Consider the following 22911-nt stretch of genomic DNA (forward strand, 5'->3'; position numbering starts at 1 on the left):
AAAAAAAAAAAGAAAAAGAAAGGACTCTCCACCAGTGCAACATTGTGATTTAAAAGAAATATATATTTGGTCTTCATTCACAGTTCCTGGCTCCCAGCTCCCAAAAACCCTTAAAATTTCCTGAGAGATAAGAGCAATGGGAGCATCTTTTGTATTAATATTTGGTCTCTTGTCCTCAATTCCTGAGATCGCTCCGGTGTCATAAGGGTAAAGTTGGGTGTCTAATTATTCAGAACCAGCCAGATCACCACAATTTGGTTTATGTTAATGAGATGACTTCTGGAAAGTACCCAAGGATGGGACGGAAAGCAACCATGAAACCAATCTGATCTCTGGGAAGAGGAGAAGACTGGGAGGTTGAATCAATCACCAACGGCCAATGATTTAATCAGTCATTCCTACATAAGGAAGCCTCCATAAAAACCCAGAAGGACTGAGTTTAGAGAGCTCCTGGGTTGAACAATTTGGGGAAGGTGGTGCATGGAAGCATGGAAGCTCCACCACCTTCCCCATATCTTGTCCTATGCATCTCTTCCATCTGGTGTTCCTAAGTTGTATCCTTTCATAATAAACTGTGATCTCATGAGTAAAATGTTACTGTGAGTGCTGTGAGCCACTTTAGCAAATTAACAGAACCCAAGGAGAGTATCATTGGGACCTGCGGTCTGTAGCAGTCAGTCAGAAGCTCAAGGGACAACTGGACTTAACAACTGGCCTCTGAAAGGGGCAAAGGGACATTCCTGTAGGACTGAGTCATGAACCTGTGGGATCCGATGTGATCTCCAGGAAGACTGTGAAAATGAAGTTGAACTACAGGATACCCAGGTGATGTTGGACAATTGCTTGGTGGTGGGAGGAACCCCCCCGCCCTCCATCACACACACACATACATTGGAATTGGATATTAGAATCGTTTTAACCAGTGACGAGAAAGATTACCAATGGGGAAGGAACTGCCAGTAGAAACACAGGAAGGCTCCAGTTTCCAGAACAATGGAACAAGTCAGAAGCCCGGCCTGGGGTGGGAGACAAAGAAAGGCTAACAAAATCAAACAGTGAGTTCTGTCAGATCTGTGATACAGAAAAAAGCAAGTGAAGGACCCAAGTGTGGCAGAGATTCTAGGTGACACTAAACATTGGTTTGGGAAGCTGGGATACCTTACACATGGCTGGACAGAAAGACGTGAAAATTCTGTTGGAGCTGAGGGGAAATGGGAAGCAGAGCGATCGGAGCAAATGGGAGAGGGTAACGCTCAGGATAATGTTTAACTGATTTTCCTTCTGCAAGGTCCTGAGGTTCTCCTCCCAAGGAATTTACAACCTTGCTAAAAACCATCAGATAAATACTAGAAAGATCAAAACAGGGCTGGATGGTACAAGCCAGTCACTCCTGGAGCAGGAGGCAGCCAGTTGAGTTTGGGGGGAAGACGTAGGAAGATTTCCCGGGGGAGGACCCATCTGAGCTCAAACCCCCCAGCAGAGGGTGGTGAAGGCATTTGGGGCTGAGGAAACTGCCTGAGCAGAGCTTCAACAGGGCAGTGACCCTGCAGGACCACAACCCCTGGGGCGACGCCGGGAGAGGCACCATTAGAACGTGGGCAGGGCTTTTCACAAACCCTTAAGCCCTAGAATCTAGCCGTCAAGGAAACATTAAATGTATTGCAAGAGTGGAGTAACCCGGGGTGCCTGGGGGGTTCAGTCGTCGAGTGTCTGCCTTAGGCTCAGGTCATGATCCCAGGGTCCTGGGATCGAGCCCCGCATCGGGCTCCCTGCTCGGTGGGAAGCCTGCTTCTCCCTCTCCCACTCCCCCTGCTTGTGTTCCCTCTCTCGCTGTCTCTTTCTCTGTGAAATAAAAATAAAATAAAATAAAAAAAAAGAGTGGAGAAACCCATGAGCCACTCTGTCCTGTGGCAGCAGCATGACGCCTCCTCTTCAAATTCGTGATCAATCATCTTGAGAGAAAATGCTCCTCACTCCCGAGAACAGACGACCCCATTACCAGGCCATCGGCCTTCTCTGCCTGTGGTGACTTCTTACACAATGCCTCACCCCACTGCAGCCCTCTGACTCCAGCCTGGGGAGGGCAGAGGGGAAAGAGGGAAGGAGCGAGGTTTTTGAAGACTCCAACTGAAGGCATCCACCCCGGAGAGGACCCTCATGGTTAGAGAGAGTTCGAAATACCCCCTTTATGCTCACAGGCTTCTCCGGCTACGGCCCATTTCTCTATTCCCTTCAGGGTAAAAATTCTCTCAAGAGTTGTCTCTATCCCCTCACCTTTAGTTTAAAAAAAAAATCTTTTTTTATCGAAGTGGAGTTGACAAGTGTTACATTTGTGTCAGGTGTACAACATCGTGATTTGACGAGTCTGTACGTTCCGCTGTGTGCCCCGCGAGTGTAGCTACCCTCTGTCCCCCAACACCGCCATGACCACACCACTGACTATATTCTCTGTGCTGTGCCTTTCGTCCCTGTGACTTACATCCCCTCTTAAATTTCTTTCTGTCTCCATCTCTCCCTTGAAACTGTTCCCATCAAGCCCCCAATAACAACTTCTCTGTCACCAGATCCGGTGAGCTCTTTCCTGTCACCACTCTGTCTGGTCTCAGTAGATGCCTCCTGTCTTCTTGAAACACTCTCCGCTCTCAGCTTCGGGGACCCTCTTGGTTTCCCTCCTACCTCACGGGCCATCCCTTTTCAGTCTGTCTTGCCCGCTACTTTTCCTCCAATTCAAAGTGTGACTCAGCCGGAACATTCGGGAATCTGTGAGCAATGCAGATCCTTGGACCCACCCCTCCCAGATCCACTGATTAGAATCTCTGGGGTGGGGCCCAGGTGACTCACACGAGCCACTGAGAACTGGGGATGGAAAACCGCAGGCATTGCTGGCTATTCAGAGCAGATTCCTCTTCTTCTCTCTGGCTACACTTTCTCCCTTGATGTTATCGTCCAAGCCCATGACTTTGAACATGATCTACAGACTGATAACTTCTAAATGCACATCTTTGGCACCAACCCACCCAAGCTCCAGAATCCCCAGGTGTACCCATCTGGGGGCAACACGGGCATCTCAAATTCAATGTGTCCAAGATGGAAGGAACTTCTCTAAAACCTGTTGCCTCTAAAACTGGGTCTTCCGCCATTTAGTTACCATTTTAGATTGAAGTACCTCCTCTGTTACCACACTAGATCAAGCACCATTTTCTCTCTCCTGGACGGACCACTGCAAAAGCCACCTACCAGGCCCTGTTCCCACTTTTGCCCCACTGGGCCCCACGCCACAACCAGAGTGGTCTTTTCGGAACTTAAATCAGGTCATGTCATTTCCCTGCTCCATCTCCAAGGGCTTCTACCACATTTGATTAAAATCTAAACACCTTGGGCGCCTGGGTGGCTCAAATGGTTGGGCGTCTGCCTTTGGCTCAGGTCATGATCCCAGGGTCCTGGAATTGAGTTCCGCATCGGGCTCCCTGCTCCTTGGGAGCCTGCTTCTCCCTCTGCCTTTCTTTCTCTCTCTCTCTCTGTCTCTCATGAATAAATAAATAAAATCTTTAAAAATAAATAAATAAAATAAAATCGAAACACCTTGTCATGGGCTCTTTGGCCCTGCATGACTTGATCACTTTCTATGTAGCTTCCTGTATTCCCTTTGGTGTCTGAGGTCAAAGACTACAACTATATAATTCACACTAGGCGCTCTATAAATTATTTGTTGAATGAAATAATTCTCCTTTTGCATATAAGTAAACTGAGACTTTGACTTCCTTAACTTCTCCGTATTTGCTGAGAAGGATCCACATGACACTGACAAGTACCTTCTAGCCAGGACAGGAGATGGATGCAAAAGGAGATTCTCAAAGCACTTGACGGTGCTGTGAACTTCAGCACAACAGGTGCCCAAGAGTCCACAAGATGAAGCCCCAGAGGACAAACCTTAAACTCCACTCCACATCAGTCCAGAGAATGGCCTTCCCTGTCCATAAGGGGGTATGATAGTTGTCGTGATCGGGGAGGCAATCGTGAATGAGGTTGGGATAAGGAATGATGTAGGGCCATTTGCAAAATCTTCCTCCTGCGGGCTGCCTACCCCTGGTGCTCTTCATGAGGTCAACGAAAGCCTCTAAGAATCTATAGGCCAGACCACCAACCCCATTATGGCAGTTTTTAAGAATGGCCACAAATTCTTGGGTACTCCTCCCATTGAGAAGTGGGGTCTATGTCCGCTACCCTTGAATCTGGATGGACATATGACCACTCTGGTCAATAGCATACAGTGGAATTGATGTTATGTGATTTCCAAGACTAGATGGGAAGTGTCTAGGCAGCTCCCATGTTGTTGCTGGAACTCTCACGTCCTAAGAAGCCATGTGAGAAGTCCTTCAAACCTGAGACCAGAGGCTGGGGGGAAGCCAGGCCATGTAGAGAAGCCGTGCATAGGCCTTCCGATAGGCACATGTGATCTTCAAGTCTTCTCTGCTCAGGTGCCAGGCATGCACGTGAAAGAGCCTTCCAGGGATTCCAAACTCCCTCAGACTTCGAGTCTTCCCAACTGCGGCCCCAGACATCATGGGAGAAGCCAAGTTCCCGCTGTGCCTGTCCACATCCCTGGCCTACCTACTCATCCATGGGCATAAGAAAATGGTGGTGGTTATAAACCACTAAGTTTTATGGGTAGTTGCTACATAGAAACAATAGCCAGATTAGGACATAAGGCAATCGCTTTGGGCTCCCTAATCCCTCCAAGAAATCGTCTGCCTTTGAGCCTCTTCCCGCTGGGAGAGCGTTTGGCCAGTAGACACAGGATCCTTTTGAGGAAAAAAAAAAAAAAGAATAATAATAATAAAAGCTGAGTTTTATGGTCTTCTAACCAAGCTCTATAGAGTCCCTCCTGCCAGGGGGAGGCCAACCCTTTCCTCCTTCTGATCCTGTCACCTACTCTTGGCTCCAGCCCAGCTTAAGACTCAGAGAGATGATTCACTGCCCCACCCCCTCCCCCCCCGCCCAGTTCACCTGGTAATAAGCCATCTCCAAGGAAAGAACTTAAGGCTCTAAAAGTACTGTCAACCTAATCATTATGCAAGACTGAACGTATAGAAAACAGCCACAGTATTGCTGCCTAATGTTCCTTTCTAACTGGTCCAAATCCATTTGGTCTGTTACTGAATCACCCCATGGGATAGCCATCCATGCTTTCCAGACCTATCATTTCCCCTGACCAGGCTGACCTTTCAAGTGCCCACCCACATTCGCATAAATATCACCCTGCATCGGTTTCACATCGCTATTCTCTGGCTTCTCCCCTTCCTGCCCACTGGTCCCCTCCCCCTTGAGTGATCCACCCTGGGATATAGGTATGTAATCCAAATCCCATTTCCAATGGGTGTCTGGATATTTTTAAACCTCTCTTCTTACAAGCTTAGCGGAGCCTCTTGCCCATAACAAGGGGACTAGATGTCCCATTTTTCCCAGGACAGTCTTGGTTTATGCCCACTTAATTCATACCAGTGCCCCTTTCACTTTAAAAGTGATCCAATTTGGGTAATAATTTAGACGATTCCCCAAACCCTAATTCCCATCCTTCTATCCCTTCATCCCTGGCCACCCTTTACGTGAAACAAACCTCTACCTCATTTCTTAGCAGGAATAATGAGCCAAAACACACCATTCTGTTTTAGACAAGGTACCTCAGGTAATGTGAGTGGACTTGTTAAATGGAGTACATTTTCCTCATTTGGGAGGTCTACTCTAAATCATCTCTCCTGCATAAAATAAGGAGCAGAAACTGAGTCAATGAAAGAAAGGGTGGTGGCCGATGTCCTTCCTAGGCCTCCCATTTTAAGAATTTATGTGAAAATTCATTAATACTGGGCTCAATCCAAGGTAGCAAAAATCTTTTCCTCTTTAGAAATGTCTGGCTACCAGAGTTCCAAAAATTGCCTTCTCATTCCCTAACGTCTCCCGTTCTCCATTACGTAACGGGGGAGTTGAGGCTTCGGCCAAATTTCTTTTTAAAGATGATTTTTACAGTCAATGAGCAACGTCAGAGAGTGATGACACCGGGAGGCGGTATCAGCCGGTGCGAGTTTAAGCGAATCCCAACCCGTTTTCACTGGCGACTCAGACGCCCGGGGTGCTTGGCAGGTCTGCACCTTTTCCCGTAACCCCCCGCCGCCCGCCCGCGGGAGCACGGGAGCGCGCGAGAGCGCGTGGTCATTGGTCCGCGCGCCGACCTCGGCCCGCGAGCGCCGCCGCCTCCCTTCCCCGCCCCCGGCCCTCCTCCTGGGCGGTGCTTGTCGCCAGCCTCCGCGCCAGTCGCTGACAGCTCCGGCACTGCGAGCTTCTCCTCTCGGGAGAAGGCAGGTAAACAGCCCGGTGGCCTTTTCATTTCGCAGCGCAGGGCGCGGGCGGGGGTCCGGAGCCCTGGGGGGCGGCGGGGCGCCGCGAAGCCCGACAGCGCGAGCCGGGGGCCGACCTTGGCAGTGAGGAGGGGAGGGGGCTTCCCTGCGGGCGCGTGGCGCGTCCGGCCTGCCCCAGGGTGCGCGTTGGTTTTCGGGTGATGCCGCTTGGTTTTGCTTTTCGGGTGACGCCACTTGGTTTTGTTTTTCGGGTTGGGATTGGGGGCGGTTGGCCGGGCCCCTGGGGAGGGGTGGCGGTGTGCCGCGAGGTCTGATCCTCCCCCACGCGGGTCCGCGGCCCGAGGGGCCGAAGGTCCGGGGAAGTGGGGGCGATCGCCCGGGGCGAACGCGCCTGGCTTCGGGGAGACGAGCCGGGGGGTCGCGGGGCTCCCAGCCGCCCGCCAGTTGGCCGCCCTCCCAGCCGGCGGGCAGAGGCCGGGGACGCCCCGAGGGTGCGCGGAGTGGGGGTGGGGGAGCGGGCGCCCGCCCAGGGCCAAGGCCTCGGCGGGAGAGGAGTCCGGGATGCCTGGGGGCCAGCTCCCCCGACGAACTCCTCCCGAGAGGCGGCCGCAGTGGTCTAGCCCTCCGCGGAGCTGCCCCCGAGCAGGCGGGCGTGGGCGGGGCCTCGGGCGGGTGGGGCCTCGGGGTGGCCGCGTTCTCCCTCTCGGGCCCGGGAGTGCCCGGCCTCCGGGGACAGATGTCCCCTGCCCCTGATCATGATTATCTTCGTGGCTGCGTATTTTTCTTTCACATAGAGCATCACGGTTTAATAAGCAGTTCCCCACATGCCGAGCATTTGAGATGTTTCCCTTTTCCTTGCGAAAAACTCCAGGTGGAACAGGATTAAAGATTTTTACAAATCAAATTACCAGAAAAAAATAGGAACAGAAAATTGAATAAAAAAGGTCAGATCTATGGAAAAATGAACAACTCTCTCAGACGTTATTAAGAAGGAAGAGGAAAATCACCGGTGAAAAGGAACAATTTCACCTACACAACCACCGAGGAGCTCTTAAAATGCAAAAGAACTAGCTGGAAAGGGAAAGAAAGCAGAGAGCTAGGATGTGATTTGTATCTTATTTGTATCTGACACGAATTTTTCATACTTGTAAAAGGCCAGTGTCAAGATTATAATAGGTACATGGTGAAATGATGAACCATTTGCAGAATAAAATGCAAATGAAAGCAAGTCTGTATTGTCGTTTCACATCTACTAAATGAACAAAAACGATCAAAGTAGTAGTAACAGCAACCCCTATAAGGCAGTTGTCGTGAAACTTGCATGTTCAGTTATCTGAGGATGTGGCGGGGTATTGGGGTTAGAAAGATGGCTCTGCTACTGATTCTGTGACATCCGGACAGGTCACCTAATTTCCTAATCCTGCTCATGTCCACTCATAAAGTAGAGGAAGTGAAACCTACTTTCGAGTTTGTTGCCAAGATTAACTCTAGGTAAAACTGACCCTTGGTGTGTATACCTTTATTCTTTTCCTGTTCACACCCCACTAGGGATATTGTGAATTACTACACACTTTTTGTAAAACAATCTGGCAATGCATTAAGAAGTTCAAAGTGGTGACCCAGAAAACCCTACCCCTGGGGATTTACCTGCAATGGAAGAAACAAGCAAACAAAAAAGCCATATGTGGGCACACATTGGTGCAGAATGATCTAAAATTAGAACCAACTGGGAAACAACCTGATTGTACAACAGCAGGGCAGTAGCTCAGAAAATCATGGCACAGTAACTGGTAGGAGCATTATGTAACGATCAAAAGTCATGATTTTGGAGCCTCTGATATATGGGGGAAACTGACAAAGTACAGTTTTCTAAACTGTTTCCTCAAGAGTGAGTGCATGTGTGGAAAATCTGAATTTTGGAAAAGCACCAAAAAATGGACATTTTAACAGAAGTGAGAGGTGATTTTCATGTTCTTTTTTGTTTACATTGCTTTTACTAAATAATGCAATTTTTTAAATAGGTCACATATCTCAATTTTTTAGATGATACGGACCCACAGTTTTCTCTGTGTCCTGTTTGCTGTTTTTTTTTATATGACCTCATTTTTTTTTCAAATATTGTCTCATTTTTTTCTTGAATAGATTTATTAGTGACTTAGTAATTTATATATTAGGTTTTTCTTTTAAGGAATCAGTTCTTAGATTTACTTATCAATTCTAGTTTTTTTCTTTTTTGTGATTGGTTTTAAGGATTCCTGAGTATATTCGAAAACTGAGCCATTTCCACCACGCCGAGGCATTTTGTCTTCTCAGAGACACAACTCCAGCTCAGCTGAACCACGACAGATGTATGTACCCTGTGGAATCTCTGGTCTTCTGATGGTTGAAAAGTCTCCAACTGTCACAGAAAATAAGGCTCTGGAAAGGCTGTGATCACAGGCCCCTGCTCGGGAGGCCACTTGGGTCCATATATGTAATTCCTACCATTGCATCATCCTTGCAAAATCAGCTTGATTTTGCAGAGAAAGGGTCACAGCTTTCTCTACAATCAGGCTGAATTACATAAGGAAGCAGCCATTTAAAAAATAATATAATAAAACAATAATCACATAATGTTTCTGTACCAAATTAACGCCAAAGGTGACTGTCCACCAGCTGATGGAAGGTTTTATGAGGTGAAAGGTTTTCGAAGCTGTAGTTTTATCTTACCTGTTCTCTTCTGCCTTTGGGATCTTATTTCTTCTCCCAAGGCAATTGTATCAGCTGTGAACGGCTTTGTATTAAGCATTCACATTGCACCGTCATCTAACCCAGGGATGGTGCTGCATTTAAAATAATCCTAGAGTGAACACCGTGCTTGGCAGCGCTTATAGTCGGGAGCATTTTTTTTTTTTCCCTGCAATTTGTTAATCCTTTTTCTTCAGCTATGTTCTACTTATTACTGCTAAACTATCATGTGATCACTTCAAGGGAAGTATGCTCTTCATGAGAAGCATTATAAATGTGGTTAAGTGTTGTGTTCCTGAGGACCTAGTTCTGAAGCCTGGTTAGGAGTGCAGTCCCCTGGGAAGCTTTTATGGATCTCCAGATCCCATTGCTGTTGGCCCAGGAGAGGCTCCAGCAACATTGCTTTTTAAAAAGTTCTTCAAGTCATTCTGATGATAGACCAGGTTGGGGGTCCTTGCCCTGTTCAATCCAGGCCTGGGCCTCAGGGTACCAGTGCAACCCCACATCCCAAAATGTTTTGCAAAATGTTGTATAGCTTGCATCAGATTCTTGAAGGGGCAGTATCCTCAAAAAGATTAAAATATGACAAGGTTCTACCTAATCCTGGAAAGACAGGGAATTTTCCTGGGGGCTCTGGGCGGTGGGAAAAGCTGGTGCCACTTCCCAATTTAACCAATTAAATTTCAAGTTATAACATGGTCTAAGTATTAGAAGTTCGGCCCTTGGCACGAGACCATTAAGCTAGTTCCTACCAGCTCTGTCGTATCCCCATGAATAAATGGGAATAGGATGAACAAGGTAATAATCTGTGGATCTTTCTGGTACCTTCTGTCAAGTTCCATTGCTCTGCCATTGTTCATGTGCCACGTGATCCTAATAATGCCTCGTGTAGCTTTCCAATGTATCCTGATAGCTGGCAGGCCAACCTGGCCCTAGGTTTTCTTCCTGTTCAATGATTTTTTTCTGACTTCTTAATTTTGGGTATCATTTCATCATGTTCTTTAAAATCCCCTTTGAATTCTGATTGAAAGTGTGTCGACTTGATGGATTATTTGAAGATAAATTGGCATCTCTCAATATTGGTTTTCCCAACCAAAAACATACTATGGCTGGGTGGCGGTGTTGTTGTTGTTTTCTTGTCTTCCTTTACGTCTCTCAGTAAAATTCTTTAGCTTTCCTCATAAAAGTCCTATTTATTTTTAGCTTAAATCCTAGATACTGTAAAAATTTTTTATTGCCATTATAGATGGAATGGCAATATGGAACATTATGGATGGAATGTTTCATCCATGCTAAATCTTCTCACTAATTACGATTAATTTGGGGACTTGCTGGTTTTTTACATATTGATTTCAAAAACTGCACCTAATGAGCTCACTTATTTATTCTACATTTTGGGCCTATTTTCCAAATAGAAGATTGTAGTTGGCTGGAACTTCCATAACAATCTAAAAATCACAGCCACTACTTGCATTTTTGACTTGTTCATTACACGAATGGGACGCCTTTCCTTTTTCCATTAAGATAGGATCTAGGCCATGTGTTTGTGGTGGTAATTCTTGATGGAAGGGGACTGCCTGCTAGTTCTATAGAAACTTTAACAGCTTAAACCTAAGAAATCAAAGTGGAGGTTGATTTTAATTGAAAACTTTTCAGTATCTGCAGAGAATCTTATTGTTCTGTCATCTTAACCTATTCATAGATTTCCTGATTTTGAGCCATCCTCGCATTCCTAAAATAATCCTTATTGGTCACAGTGTATTCTTCTTTCACTAAACTGTTAAAATCAGTTTGGCGGTATTTTCTTTTGGATTTTGGCATCCGTTCTGGTGGAGGCCGGGTGACTAAGGGCGCGAGCCCTGCACTTGAAATGCTGGGGTTTCAATCTCAGCCCTTGTCCCCTTGTCCCCTTGGCTATAGACACCGCTTCTCAGGGGAAGATGCCCTGACATTTATCTCTGCTGAGTTCCTGACTCTTAAAACAATTGCCTAAATTGATACTCCTACTTGAATGTCTCCTAGGTATAGCCAAGTTAACGCGTCCAAACCACAGCCCCCGGTTTTCTCTCCAAGCGGGGCCCTCTACCCATCTCCCTCACTTCAGGAGATGGCATCACCCCCCAAGCTAAATATCTTACTCACCATCTGTGTCCCCAGCCACTACTAGCACACAATGCTAGAACCTTAGAGGACACTTAAATATTTGTTGAATGAATCAATATGTTCCATAATACTACATAGTAATATGTAATTTAAGACGACTTTTTCCACCATTTCTTTTATAGTTCTTGGTCAGTTCAAGTTTTCTATGTATTTAAAAACTGGCACATATTAGTTGTTCCATAAATACTTGTTGACTGCATTAATTCTAAAGTCAATATTTATAATTTATATATATTTTTTAAAGATTTTATTTATTTATTTGAGACAGAGAGAATGAGAGAGAGAGAGCACATGAGAGGGGGAAGGGTAAGAGGCAGAAGCAGACTCCCCGCTGAACAGGGAGCCCGATGCGGGACTCGATCCCGGGACTCCAGGATCATGACCTGAGCCGAAGGCAGTCGCTTAACCAACTGAGCCACCCAGGCGCCCTAATTTATATTTTAAAAGCAACCCATCCCACACGGATTTTTAATTCCTAAAACACATTTGCATTTGGAAGGAGGTTACCCTTTTAAAGCCTTCTCTTTCTAAGGTTATGTGGCCTTTCCCATTCCCCATGTGGAGCTATGTAGTGGGGTGTGTTTGTGTGCGAATTGCATTTTCAAGTCAGTTGATTTTATTTAGCAATTCCTCATTTTCCTGGGTTTTAAGTTCTACTTTCATCTCTTTTATTTCTTTATAACTACAATGCTTTATTTTGAAATTTTCTCTTTCTGTTTTCTTCCTTTTTTGAGTTGAATAATCATTTAATTTATTTTCATTCTTTCTGTTCAATTACACCACCCACACTCCTTTGATAGTCAGGTGGGTTCCTTTATTTCCACACCCTGCCTTCTTGGCATCATTCACCTCTCTTGTGGTTTTGGTTTGGTTATTTTTTTCTTTTTGACTAGACTGATAAGTGTAAGTGATATGTCATTTTTTTTTTTTGGCCCCATTTTATCTGATTCTTTTTTTTTTTTTTAAAGATTTTATTTATTTATTTGAGACAGAGAGAGCACATGAGAGGGGGGAGGGTCAGAGGCAGAAGCAGGCTCCCTGCCGAGCAGGGAGTCCGATGCGGGACTCGATCCCGGGACTCCAGGATCATGACCTGAGCCGAAGGCAGTCACCCAACCAACTGAGCCACCCAGGCGCCCCATTTTATCTGATTCTTAATGATTTTGAATATCTTTTCAAGCCCTTTTGGCTTTTCCTCTTCTATAAATTATCAGTTTTTGTATCTTTTGGCCGTTTTGTCTGTTTTTGTCTTATTACTATTTCTTACTGCTTTTAAGAATTCCTTGTAGGTTCTAGAAATGAATCCTCTGTTGGCCGTAAATACTACAAATATTTTTACCATTATGTACTCCTCTTAACTTTGTCCATAGTGTCCTTCACAGCATTAAACAAGAATCCTTAACTTTCATGTCATAAAATTCTTACTTGCCTCTTGGTTTGTGCTCTGTTTTAAAAGCCCTCCGGCCACTCCTCCTCCAGGTCACACAGGCGTTCACCTGTAGTTTGTTCTTCTAACAATGTGCTTTTCCCTTTCTAAGTTAGGTCTGTATTCCACCTAGAGTGCACTCTTGCACGTGGTGTAGGGGATCCAGTTTTATGTTTCTTCGGTTTCCCGGAAGCATCTGCTCAACAGCCTTCCTCTCCCCATTGATTTGTGGTGGCTGCCTTATTGTATATCAAGTCCCTACTAAAGTATATATACAAGGGCTTATCTCTGAATGTGCCCTTCTGCTCTCCTTGGCTGGTTGTTCTGTTCCTAGACTTCGACTGTGTGGTCTTTATTGCTCTGGCTTTGTAGTAGGATTTAAGGTCTGATCCAGTAGATTCCCTTCTCTTTTCTGTTCCTTTTTAAAGTTGAGTTTGCTATTCATGGACATTCCTTTCACCTTGTAAGTTTATTGAACTCCTCAAAAAGCCCAGGTGGACTTTGGATTGGCATTTTATTGAAATGACAGGTTCATTGGGGGGGGAGGTAATTAACAGACATCTTTCTAATACTAAGTCATCCCAGTCAAAGCCATGGAGTACCTTTCCGTTTTTACAGATAATCTTCAGTGGTCTTTACTGGAGTTATTTTTGTTCAAGTCTTATTTTTTTCTCAGTTAAGTCAAGTCCTAGATATTTTACAGTTTGGTTTGCTATTGTGATTATCTTCTTTCTATTTTTTTTTTTAAAGATTTTATTATTTATTTTACAGAGAGAGAGAACAAGCAGGGGGAGCAGCAGAGGGAGAGGGAGAAGCAGACTCCCCGCTGAGCAGGGAGCCCAATGCGGGGCTCCATCCCAGGAACCTGGGATCATGACCTGACCCAAAGGCAGACGCTTAACCGACTGAGCCACCCAGGATTATCTTCTTTCTTACGTTCTTTTTCTAAGTTGATTATTGCTGGTGTAGAGAAATGCTGTTGATTTTTTTAGGCCAGTCTCATATCCCACAGCCTTGCTGAACTCTAGTACTGGGTCTCTTGTCATCTCTGACCAATCTGCTGGGTTTTCTGTGTATGATCACTTTAATTGCAAATAATGACGGCTAGCTCTTTACTTGCAGTTCTTGCCCCGGTTATTTCTTTGTCTCTGCCTATGACATCGGACAGGACCTCCAGTCCTGTGACGATGGACATCCTTGTCTTTATTTCTGATCTTAAAGGACATGCATTCAGAGGTTATCCACCAAGTCTGTTTGCTGGTTTTGTTATATAACCTTTATCAAGTTAGGGGAGTCTCCTCCTATTCCTAGTCTGCTAAGAGTATTTTTTTTTTTTTTAGTGTTAAATAGGTATTGACCTCTGTCAAATACTTAATGTCTTCTTTGTTTGTTTGTTTTGTTTTTCACTATTTGTTTTTTTATTTATGTCATGCTGGGTGTGGGAGCCTGAAATCTGGAGGTGATGGGTCTTCCCCTTCTCACCCCCTTGACAAGCACAGCTGAGATTGGTCCCTGAAACCTCTGAACTGGGGCCATTTGGACAGGGCCAGAGCCTGTATCCCTGTCTCCCGCCAGATGGGCCCTCCTCACAGGCCAGGGAGGGAGGGCTCCCGGACACCCACTCAGGGCCTGACTCAAGTACTATAGTTTTCACTGGGCCACCTGTGCCCCTCACTGGTCCCAAAGCCCCTACCCGGCCAAGGTCTGGAGGTGGTAGGGGGGAACAGTGGCCCCTGGGGGCTAATAAAGCCATTTAACTTGACTGTGGCTTTGGCTGGGCCCAGCATTTGAGGGGATGGGGGCCAAGGTGTGTCTCAAGGTAAGATGCTGGGGAAGCTTTTTAGATAGGCCTCAGCGTCCACATCTGTGAGATAGGAGGACTTCTCTGCCCACAGTAGACACAGTGTCTACGTAGTGCAGGAGGGAGATGCGTCCAGGGGCTCGACTAGAGGGGAGGAAGCCCAGGGCCCCCGCCTACTCCCTGGAGCTCAGGGCCCGCTCTTGGGACCCTGTTGCTTCCTCTGTTGCCTGCCCAACTGGCAGAAGTGCGGCCGACTGGGGTTGAGGCCAAAGGTCTGCAATCTCTGGTGACTAAACTCACATCTATCAGGTGTCACCTTGGGGCCCAGGAGATATGCCTCCTTGCCCCTCCTCCGCCTCTGGGGGGGGACTGGCTTCTGAGTGGGTGACACAGGGCCCGCCCTTTCCTGTGCTGGGGCTGCTTCCTGCCGGCCCCATCAGGTGCCTGCAGCACCCCCTGTGGGCTGGCTTTGTCTCTCTGTGGCTTCCCGGTGGCTTCCGTGATCCATCTCCTCTGGGCAAAGTGACTTGAAGATCTGCCTCTTTTTCCAAGAGTTCTGGGCCTTCCAGCTCTACAGCCCCTGGTCCTGCAGAGGCCCCGGCTCTGACCTGTACAAGCAGGTTCTCTTCAGGGAGCACCACTCCCCTCCTCCAGCTCTGGGTTGTCCCAGTACTCCTCCAGGTGGGCCAGTTCTCTCGGGGTGTCAGGGCTGTGAATGTCCTTCTGCCCCTTCAGCCACTCCAGCGAGTTGGCATCCCCCCAGGGCTTCTCCCCCCGGCGGTAGCGTGCTTCTGCAGCAACCTGAGAGCCACCTGCCCGGCACTGTCCTCGCCCTCACCGCCCTCCACCCTCCCGCAATGCCCGGAAGCTTTCCTTGAGCTGTTTCTGTGCTTCTACATAACTTTTCGACGAGATCTGCTGGAATCTCTGATTGGAGGTCTCCACGTCTGAGTTTGCCTTCTTTCTCCAAGATAACCTTCCTTCCACAGCCCTTCAGGGACGGAGCCGCATCTTCTTCTGCTTCCCTTTGGCCGCCGGCGCTTCCTCACTCTCCGAGGACGGTGCTGTTCTCTGATAGAAGGTGGCATCTTTCTGATAAATGCGGGGATCCTTCTTCTTCAACGAGGAGAGAGTCCTGCAGAAATCACGCTCCCTCTGGGGGTCAAATTCCACGTGCTCGTCACTGTAGAGTCAGACTTAGAGCTGGAGGCACCACCAGGGTCCAGGTCCCGGGCCCTGGAGCGATCTGGAAGCTGCTGCAGCTCCTGGTGCCTCTGGTAGTGGCCATACCGAGTGGCCGAGGCCACGTTGACCCGAAGGGGCGATGACCCACACGGTTTGGCCTGGTGGCTCTGCCCTTCATGTCTTGAAATGTACCAAAGGATCGGGCCACAAGCCGACCACTGACAGGGAGTATCTTCCAGGAATTCAGAAACCCCGTCTCCATCCCCAGCAATTTCACTCGCCAGCACTGCAATCCTAGGTATGTCACTTGACGTCTGTGAATCTTGGTAGCCCAGTTCGCAGAGTGACAGGTTTGCATTCGCTGACACCAGATATTCTTCATTTCATCACGAGCAGGAAGAGATTCTCCAAGGTCTCCTGTAAGTTTTGAGTCCCTCTTATGTTTAGAAATGCGTCTCTACTTCAAAATGTAGTTGCTATGTTGAATACTTTTCATAACTCAGTGTTGCTTTTGTTGTTCTCAAGTGATTCTAAAATGATCTTGTCCTCACGTATTCTGTCGTTAGCCAACTTTATCCAATACTCAGCCTTAATGGAGTCCCGAACAGCAACGCGTGCCCACGGCTCTGAGGCCCTCTTGCCTCCTGGTCTCTGTCGTCTCACATACATAGCTTGAGAGGGAGGAGTGAGAGCCGAGCCCTTCCTTTGTCTCCCTCCAGGCCTCCTCCACCGTTCTGTGTCCGTCCATGCAGCTGCCCAGTCCCGAAACCCTGACTCTTCCAGTCTCTCACCCTCCACATCAAACACCAAGCCCTCCAGAAGCTACCTTCCAATCAGACCATCCATGACCGTCCTTCCCTGACAAGGCCACCATCTCTAGCTCAGTCCCTGCAGGAGCCTTGAGACTAGTTTCCCTGCACTCGCACGCGTGCGCACACGCACACACAGGCCCCAGTCCATCCTCCACAATGTTCTTTCTCAAAGAGAACCCAGAACTCTTCACTGGCTCCCTAGTACTTTCAGGATCAAGTCCAGATGACTTAACATGTCCTATCATTAGGCTACATATAGTAACCCACGGGGACACTCTTGAGAATGAAAAGGGCACTATTAATATTAGCACCAGGCACAGCAGGTGTAAACTGTCCCAGGGAAGATGGAATGTCTGCACCCCTTGCTGGTGAGTCCCGTTACTGCCTGGCCCCGTCTGCCTCTCCACCACACATGCAGGCTCCTCTCCCGCGAAGCCCCCTGTGGTCCTTCCCCCGCCCCGCCGCCCCCCCCCGCCAGTGTTCTCTCTCACTGCCTGTCTCCACTCCGAATGCCCTGTGGCCCCTTCCACCTCGTGCACCCGGCTTCCCGAGGAACGAGGCCCTCTCTGTGCCTCCCTTCCTAGGTGGTCTGATCATCTGCCCACATGTCTCCACAGCTTACAGAGCTGTGACTCTTACAGCCTCGGACCAGGCATGTTCAAAGCCAACCGCCGCGTTCCTCCCCTTGCAACAGCGTCTTCCTCCTGCCCCGACTGTGTCAGCAATCCTCGCTGGTGGTGGATGGCACATGAACTCAGCGTTCCTATAACTGGACTGTGCATGTTGGACAGCGGGCCAGTGCAGGGAAGAGGGTTTTGAAAATTCATACATATGGTTCACTTTTGTAACAGGTTAATTTTTAGTTTGGTTATGATGCTTTATTACGGATGTTTCCACACTCATCCATTCATTCCACATTTATCGCGTCGGGCTGTGAGCCAGGCACTCCATTTAGGCACTAGGGCCACTGCTGTGAACAAAGCGAAACTCCCACCCTGGGGGAGCCCGCACTCCCGCGGAGAAGGCGAACAGTAAGCAAACAGTAAATCGTAGATGTCAGGTAGGCATCCCCACTCTGGAGAAAAGCAGGAGAAGGGGATAGGATGCGGGCTGCTGACTTGGGTAGAGCGGCTCGGGCAGCCCCACGGGGGTGGCATCAGAGCAAACTGGAGCCATACGAGTAACTGAGTAACCGGAGGGGGAGCCTTCCAGGCCCCAGGAGCAGCAAGTGCAAAGGCCCTGAGATGAGAAAGTGCTTATCAAGTGTGAGGAGCAGGAGGCCAGAGAGAGGCGGGCAGCTGGAGGCAGTCATGTGCGGCACGGTCAGGACTTGGGGTCTTACCCTGAGCTTGAATGCGTGGGCCGCTTCGTGGGGGAAGGGAAGAGGCATGGTGTGACCTACATAAAAAAAAGGTTGTCTGAGCCTCTGGGCTGCTGAGTAGAGAACACGCAGTGGGGGCGGGGGAAAAGCAGGGAGGCTGGTTGGAGGCTGTTGAAAGACCCCCATGAGAAGCAACAGACGCTTCACCCAGGATAGTAAGTAATGTTGGGAAATGTGAGTAGTTTCGGGATTTAGGATTTATTTTCTTTTTTTTAAGATTTTATTTATTTGAGAGAGAGAGCACATGAGAGGGGTGAGGGTCAGAGGGAGAAGCAGACTCCCCGCTGAGCAGGGAGCCCGATGCGGGACTCGATCCCGGGACTCCAGGATCATGACCTGAGCCGAAGGCAGTCGCTTAACCGACTGAGCCACCCAGGCACCCTAGGATTTATTTTCAAGGTAGAGCCGATAACATTTGCTGGGAGATTCACTGTGTGCTGTGAAAAAGAGGAAATTCAAGAGTAACTCTGGAGTGGGGGTCAGGGGGGTGGGTGCCTGGCTGGCTCAGTCGGTGGAGCATGCGACTCTTGATCTCGGGGTTGTAAGTTGGAGCCCCACATTGGGCATGGAGTTTACTTTAAATAAATAAATACATAAATAAAATCTTAAAAAAAAAAAAAAAAAGAATTCCAGGGTATTGGCTGGGTTTGGCTGATTGGGGTGAATGAAGTAGCTGTTGACATGAAACCCCATTAGATTGGGAGCTGTTGACTGGGTGGCGCTCCCCTAGTCTGGTTCCCTACGGTGTGTGAGTGAAGGTGTGGGCAGCAAGGAGGCTGAGAGCTAGAGCCCGTGAGCACTGGGGAGTACAGCAGGGAGAGGCCCGCAGGAGACCAGTACCAGGGGCTCAAGAGGCGAGGATAAGGCCAGGTGGCACATCTCAGGACCCTGCCCCTCCAACCCGACCCAGAAGAGCCTCCAGAAAGCCTGATTGATTGGCATGAGCTGAGCAGTTGAACCTGCTTTCGTAACTTTCAAATATATTTTTATTTACCTGTCTCCACCAAGATTTTTCAATGAGGATAGAAGCATAAATGGAAGGTGAATCATTTACTTATTTCATTATTCTCCTCACTCTGAATGTCTGTGTGTCTTTGATCTCTGCCCTTAGAACTGAGCATCTTTCATCTGAAAGATTTTTTTCATTTTACAAGTGTACATTCTGCAAAGGGTCATAAATTATTATCCAGGGCAACTTAGTTTGGTTGTGGATTCCTGAACTGTGCCAGCCCTTTTCTGTAAGACGTGTTTCTTTGGTACCAAATGTTAGGAGAAAATAAGTCCCTCATAAGCCGTTAAGTGCTGAACTAAAACTCATTCAGTGACTTGTGAACCCAGGCATTTTTTTTTTCAAAGATTTTATTTATTTATTTGACAGAGAGAGACGCAGCGAGAGAGGGAACACAAGCAGGGGGAGTGGGAGAGGGAGAAGCAGGCTTCCCGCCGAGCAGGGAGCCCGATGTGGGACTCGATCCCAGGACCCTGGGATCATGACCTGAGCCGAAGGCAGACGCTTAACGACTGAGCCATCCAGGCGCCCCAAACCCAGGCATTTTTATCCTGCTTCGAGCGGCTCTTTTTATAGATGATGAATTTACAAGAGGGCTTTCAAAATCCTGCGTGTTTCCTGTTTCCAAAAAATACCGTATTGAGAAGTACTTTGAGGAAATTCTTGCAGGCATTTATCTGTTCAGAGGGCATTAATTCCTTCACCAAACAAGTCACTGTTGTGTGTCTGCCAGGCAGCGCCCTGGCCCCTGAGGAGAGAGCAACAGACAAGACGCCCTCCCTGCTAGTGCCCGTTCCCACAGACAAAAGAAGACACAAGCCAATGATTTTCAAAGTTAATTCCTGCAAAGCTCAGGTGGGGGGCTTCCCAACTTCCAAGACTTCCATAGGGGCCACCCCAAGTTCTCAGAAGGTTCCAGAAGGGGCTACAACAGGATCCTCATAGCAGTCCACACAGCAGCCAGGGACTTGTCTCCACTCCCAGCCCCCACAAGTGGCTGCTCGGGGACAAGGGAATGAGACCCATATTGGTGGATAAAGGGTTCCCTTTGGTGTAGAGGCCCCAGACCCCACAGGAGCCAGGGTCCCCCCAAGGACATACCCGGTTACAATAATCACTGCCCTAAAGATGCTCAAAGCTATGGCAGGCCCACCAGATGTTTCTAGTTTCATTCAGCCCGGATGCAGTTTATCAATCAAGTTATTTTTACCATAAGCAACGTTGTTGACATTCCATCTCTATCAGGTTTCCAGGAAATAGAGCCAGAAATGATAATTAAGGTCAAATTTGTCCTTAGAGAAGGAAAAAGAGTTGTATTAATGCTTTATTTGAAATCACTTCTGTCGTAAGTGCTGCAAAGGAGAAGTAGGAGTGGGGAGCCTTTGTGACCGACGTGCAGATGCCCTTGCTGTGCGTTCATTCATTATGCAGCAAACGTAGGACACTGACACCCTTCTCGTTTTGCAGCTAAGTCATCATGGTGAAAAGCCACATCGGCGGCTGGATCCTGGTTCTCTTTGTGGCCACGTGGAGTGACGTGGGCCTCTGCAAGAAGCGGCCGAAGCCTGGAGGAGGCTGGAACACCGGGGGAAGCCGATACCCAGGGCAGGGCAGTCCTGGAGGCAACCGCTACCCACCCCAGGGCGGAGGCGGCTGGGGTCAGCCCCACGGTGGCGGCTGGGGACAGCCCCACGGTGGCGGCTGGGGTCAGCCCCACGGTGGCGGCTGGGGACAGCCGCACGGTGGTGGCGGCTGGGGTCAAGGTGGTGGCAGCCACAGTCAGTGGGGCAAGCCCAATAAGCCCAAAACCAACATGAAGCACATGGCAGGAGCCGCGGCAGCCGGGGCGGTAGTGGGGGGCCTGGGTGGCTACATGCTGGGGAGTGCCATGAGCAGGCCCCTCATTCATTTCGGCAACGACTATGAGGACCGTTACTATCGTGAGAACATGCACCGCTACCCCAACCAAGTGTACTACAAGCCGGTGGATCAGTACAGCAGCCAGAACAACTTCGTGCACGACTGCGTCAACATCACGGTCAAGCAGCACACGGTGACCACCACCACCAAGGGGGAGAACTTCACGGAGACCGACATGAAGATCATGGAGCGCGTAGTGGAGCAGATGTGTGTCAGCCAGTACCAGAGAGAGTCCGAGGCTTACTACCAAAGAGGGGCGAGTGCCATCCTCTTCTCCCCGCCGCCTGTGATCCTCCTCATCTCGCTGCTCATTCTCCTGGTAGTGGGATGAGGAGAATGAGCATCCCGTCCTCTCCAACGTCTTCATCTTTTACAGGTTGGGGGAGGGGGTGTCTACCTACAGCCCTTTAGTGGTGGTGTCTCATTCCTGCTTCTCTCTTTATCACCCATAGGCTAATACCCTTGGCCCCGATAGCCCTGGGAAACGTGGAGCAGACCCAGGATGCTATTTATTGGAGCCCCCGTGTGATTGAATCTTTCAGGGGCCCATGCTAGCGCTGGGCTGGGAATAACAGCAGTTGACCTAGGGCTTATTTTTATTTTATTTTATTTTATTTTATTTTTTGTCTAGTGCAGCAGGTTGAGGCCAAAACAATTCTCAAAACAGTCTTCAAATACCTTTGCCTGAAAACCTCTGGCTCCTTCCCCAGCTAGAGCTCAGTACACTAATGCCCCATCTTAACCGTGATTTCATAGCAACTTGGGGAAATTTTTCTCATCCGTTCTAAAAGAACCCGATCACATTTTCCTGTGCAAAGAGCATTTCTGCCAAATTTAAAAGGAGGCCACATGATACTCATTCAAAAAGCGAAACTAGAAATCCCTTGCTCTTGGACCCCGGGTCAGCCCACCAGAGAGCAGAGAACTGGGACGATGGTTTGCATTCTGCGGTGTGGGCCACACAGCAGCCAGAACATCAAGCGTAAATAGTCATGCGACACTAGACCTCGGCAGAGGATGTTTTCACAGGGAATGAACATAACCAACAGTGCGAAAATGCTAAAAAAAATCCCACACTTGGGAGTGGTGCCCTTCGAGGCAAGCTCCCATTTGGGACATGTAAAGCACCTACATGTGACATTCCTTTCTTTCATAATCTAAACTCTAGATAATTAAGGCAGTAAAAAATTGAACTGCCTTCCGGGCACTGAGAGCAAATCTTTGTTCATTTATCTGTAAACCAGAATGATTTTGACACAGGAAGGTGCAGCTGTTAAAATAACCAACATCCTAGAGGATTGCGTAATGGAGAAAATGATTAGTAGACAAAGAAAAATGATTGCATTTCTTCATTGCTGTCTCATAATTGTCAAAAACCAGAATTATGTCAAGTCCTAGTTTCTATAATCGGTTTTTGAATCAAAGAATGGAAGGCCATCCAAAAAAATATCTTAGGTCGGACATGACAGAAATATCCATTCAGGGTGGAAAAAAGGAATTCTGTTAACTGTTATTTAAGTAAGGTGAAATTATTGTCTGGATTGTTCAATATTGTCACCTAGCAGATAAATTAGCATTCTGCAATGTTCCTGGCTTGCACTGTGCGGGTATTTGATGTAAAAAAAAAAAAAGAGTTATTATATATATATATATTGTGTATGACAGACTTAGAAATTTTGGTTAAAGGAGTTAACATCGGATATATCTAATGCACAACAGGTTTTGTAAGGTACTAAATACTTAATATGTAGAAAACCCTTTTGCGTGGTCCTCAGGCTTACATGTGCACTGAATAGTTTTGTATGATAGATCCATCGTGGTCTTCGAAATATGCATGTACTTTATATTTTCTATATTTGTAACTTTGCATGTACTTGTATAAAAAAAATGTATACATGTTCGAAATCTTGACTAGAATTAAACAGAAGCTAAGTGAGTGTGTCCTGTGGTGTTTGCAGTGACATTCACCGCTGCGCCCTGTGTTGGCAAGGCCAGGGTGGGGGTGATGCGAGCAAGGCGCCACTCGAGGTCCCCGAGCTCCTGCGGCGGCCCGTGTCCTGTGCACCTGCTCCCAGTCCTGCCTTCAGCATACTCCCAGTCACACGCCAGCTCCTCCCTGCTGCCTTTTCATTTT

The 22911-nt window shown here is 48.0% G+C and overlaps 1 protein-coding gene and 1 pseudogene across 2 annotated transcripts; one reads left to right on the plus strand and one right to left on the minus strand.

Moving 5' to 3' along the window:
- Positions 1 to 6204: 6204 nt before the first annotated feature.
- Positions 6205 to 22714, plus strand: PRNP (prion protein (Kanno blood group)). 2 transcript variants are annotated; one of them, XM_006744311.3, is made up of 3 exons: positions 6207 to 6357; positions 8604 to 8701; positions 20325 to 22714. In XM_006744311.3, exon 3 carries the CDS (start codon positions 20335 to 20337, stop codon positions 21106 to 21108), a length of 774 nt encoding a protein of 257 aa, XP_006744374.1. In that variant the 5' UTR covers positions 6207 to 6357; positions 8604 to 8701; positions 20325 to 20334; the 3' UTR covers positions 21109 to 22714. The 2 variants fall into 2 exon arrangements, with proteins under 2 accessions (XP_006744375.1, XP_006744374.1); XM_006744312.3 differs by lacking the exon at positions 8604 to 8701 and having other exon boundaries at positions 6205 to 6357.
- On the minus strand, positions 15098 to 16324 carry LOC102730674 (protein KRI1 homolog pseudogene; annotated as a pseudogene).
- Positions 22715 to 22911: the final 197 nt, after the last annotated feature.

The sequence above is a fragment of the Leptonychotes weddellii genome, chromosome 10 (genome assembly GCF_054177405.1).
Source record: "Leptonychotes weddellii isolate Sample4059 chromosome 10, ASM5417740v2, whole genome shotgun sequence".
NCBI lineage: Eukaryota > Metazoa > Chordata > Mammalia > Carnivora > Phocidae > Leptonychotes > Leptonychotes weddellii.

Coding starts and splice junctions, on each gene's coding strand:
- PRNP (XM_006744312.3), top strand. CDS start 20,335: ATGGTGAAAAGCCACATCGGCGGCTGGATCCTGGTTCTCTTTGTGGCC.